The sequence below is a fragment of the Macrobrachium nipponense genome, chromosome 26 (assembly GCF_015104395.2).
Source record: "Macrobrachium nipponense isolate FS-2020 chromosome 26, ASM1510439v2, whole genome shotgun sequence".
NCBI classification, from domain to species: Eukaryota; Metazoa; Arthropoda; class Malacostraca; order Decapoda; family Palaemonidae; genus Macrobrachium; species Macrobrachium nipponense.
This window is the reverse complement of record NC_087215.1, coordinates 5878566-5881065: the sequence shown is the minus strand read 5'-3', so window position 1 is coordinate 5881065 and position 2500 is coordinate 5878566. Positions and strand designations below refer to the sequence as shown.

Sequence of the window (2500 nt, the reverse complement as noted above, 5' to 3'; positions counted from 1 at the left end):
GACCAAAAACCCATGAAATATAAAGCAAATTAGAGCAATAACAGTATAAAATCAGTATATTAAGATAATACAGCCAAGAGCTCTATTATTTCCCAAGAGCTATACAAATGGAATAAGCATCCTAATACCGTTTTAAAAGCTCAAGACCAAAAGCCCAAGAAAAAATAAAAATTGGACACAACAACAGTATAAAATCCTCCTACCATTGAATTTCTTGGCCATGAGGTATATGGCCAAGACCTCGGGCACCCCACCCACTCTGCAGGCGTCTATTTGGCAGAAGGAGAGGGCTCCAGACTGGAGCATCTGCTTGAAAATCACTCTGTTCTGGAACATCTCCCCGCTGGCTACGCCGATTCCGAGGGGTTTCAGAGCCTGTGGAAAGGTGGTGTCTTTTAGTGAAAGGAATTGCTAAATTAGTGTTTGTAGGATGAAAGTTTTCTTTATATTTTATATTTTCTTTTTAAACTGGAGACAAAAAACCAGGTGGAGACATTGTAAAAGGAGCTGTAGGAACCCTCGCTGTCTTTCGAGCTGCTAGATTAGTGTTTGTAGGATGAAAGTTAGCTTTATATTTTATATTTTCTTTTTAAACTGAAGATAAAAAGCCAAGTGGAGACTTTTTGTAAAAGGAGCTGTAGGATTTCTCGTTGTCTTTCGAGATGCTAAATTATAGTTTGTAGGAATTGCTTCTCAGAACCTTTATATTATACATTTTCTTTTCAAACTGGAGATAAAAAGCCAGCTGGAGACTTTTAGTGAAAGGAATTGGTGGGATTTTTCCATTTTATTTCGAGTTGAGGAATTTCTCGTTTTATTTCGAGTTGTGTGGGAACTGCTCTCAGGACGTATGTTTGTGTGTGTGAGTGTGTGTGTGTGTGTGTGGTGAAGAAGTATTATGTTACATATTTTAATCATAGAATGGGGATATAGAGAGAAGTGAAACCATTTTGTAAGAGGAATTGTCAACATACCTCGTTTTCTTTCGAATTGCTACATTGTGTCAGGAAGTGTGTGTGTGTGTGTGTGTGTGCGTGTGTGTGTAAATACTTAACAAAACAATGCATGATAGTGCAAATTTAATTCATGCAAGAAATTATTAACGGCTGCAAGATATTATTACATTATTTTGTCAACAATATAGAGATAAATATAGAAAAAAACTGTAAAAACTATACTAACAAAGAAGCAATATTTCAGACTCCATACTTTGACATTCCATCAGATTCATACACCTTGTATACACCTCTGTATACTTGGTAATCCATAAAATTAATACACCTTTCTACACCTGTCATCCCACCAAATTCACATACCTTAGTATACTTTGCTTTCTCATACACCTTGGTACACCTAGCCCTCTATCAGATTCATACACCTACGAACACCTGACTTCCTCATATACCTTGGCGCACCTATGCTCTTCATACACCTTGGTACACCTAGCATTCCATCAGATTCATACTCCTAGGTATACCTGGCATTCCATCAAATTCATACACCCTAGGACCACCTATCTTCCTCACACACCCTGGGACTTGTAATCCCATCAGATCCATAATTCTCAGGTGTTTCCAGATATGTACACCTGTCATTCCACCAAATTCATACACCCTTGGACCACCTATCTTCCTCATACACCCTGGGACACCTGTCATCCCATCAGATCCATAAATCTCAGGTGTTTCCAGATATTTCCAAAACCAGATAGTTACCTTGGCCACTTCCAGGTGTCCCAAAACATCATCGGGACTTGTCGGTTCCTCAATCCAGAGGGGTTTGTAAGGGGCCAATTCCTTCATCCAAGCGATGGCTTGGTCCACGTCCCATTTCTGGTTGGCGTCCACCATCTGCAATTGAAGGAGAATGAGTTTATTCATTATTTATTAAAATGTCAAGCTATTGTTGTTTCCCGTTTTTTTATTTTTTTACTGAGGTAGGCTATTGTTGTCGGTGGTTTTTTATGAGAAGGTGTCTATGATTATGCCTTATATATATATATATATATATATATATATATATATATATATATATATATATATATATATATATATATATATATATATATATTTACCTGAGGGTCACTTAAAACACATCCTTGAGTGTTTTGGTCTAGAGTTTAATCTTGAGGAAAACTCTCTAGTGAGTGCTTTGGGAAAGTAATATATATATATATATATATATATATATATATATAATATATATATATATATATATATATATATATATATATGTTAATATATAAATACATTATTACTTTCCCAAAACACTCACTAGAGAGTTTTCCTCAAGATTAAACTCTGAACCAAAACGCTCACAGGTGAGTTTTAAGTGACCCCCAGGATTAAAAAAAAAACTCATGAAAATATAGTCTTACTTCCCCAAACACTCACGAAAAGAAAGTCTTACTTCTCCAAACACTCACGAAAATAGAGTCTTACTTCCCCAAACACTCACGAAAAGAGAGTCTTACTTCCCTCAAATACTCACGAGGGTCTTA

At 36.1% G+C, this 2500-nt stretch overlaps 1 protein-coding gene across 1 annotated transcript in view; it reads right to left on the bottom strand.

Moving 5' to 3' along the window:
• Positions 1-2500, bottom strand: part of LOC135199985 (mitochondrial enolase superfamily member 1-like) — a 22387-nt gene that overhangs the window by 3594 nt on the left and 16293 nt on the right. Inside the window, exons 7-9 of the mRNA XM_064228172.1 lie at positions 2491-2500; positions 1716-1850; positions 204-375 (exon numbers count right to left, since the gene is read on the bottom strand). The exon at positions 2491-2500 is cut by the window's right edge and continues 148 nt beyond it. Coding sequence (XP_064084242.1) covers positions 204-375; positions 1716-1850; positions 2491-2500 — 317 coding nt within the window. The remainder of the gene's footprint in view (positions 1-203; positions 376-1715; positions 1851-2490) is intronic.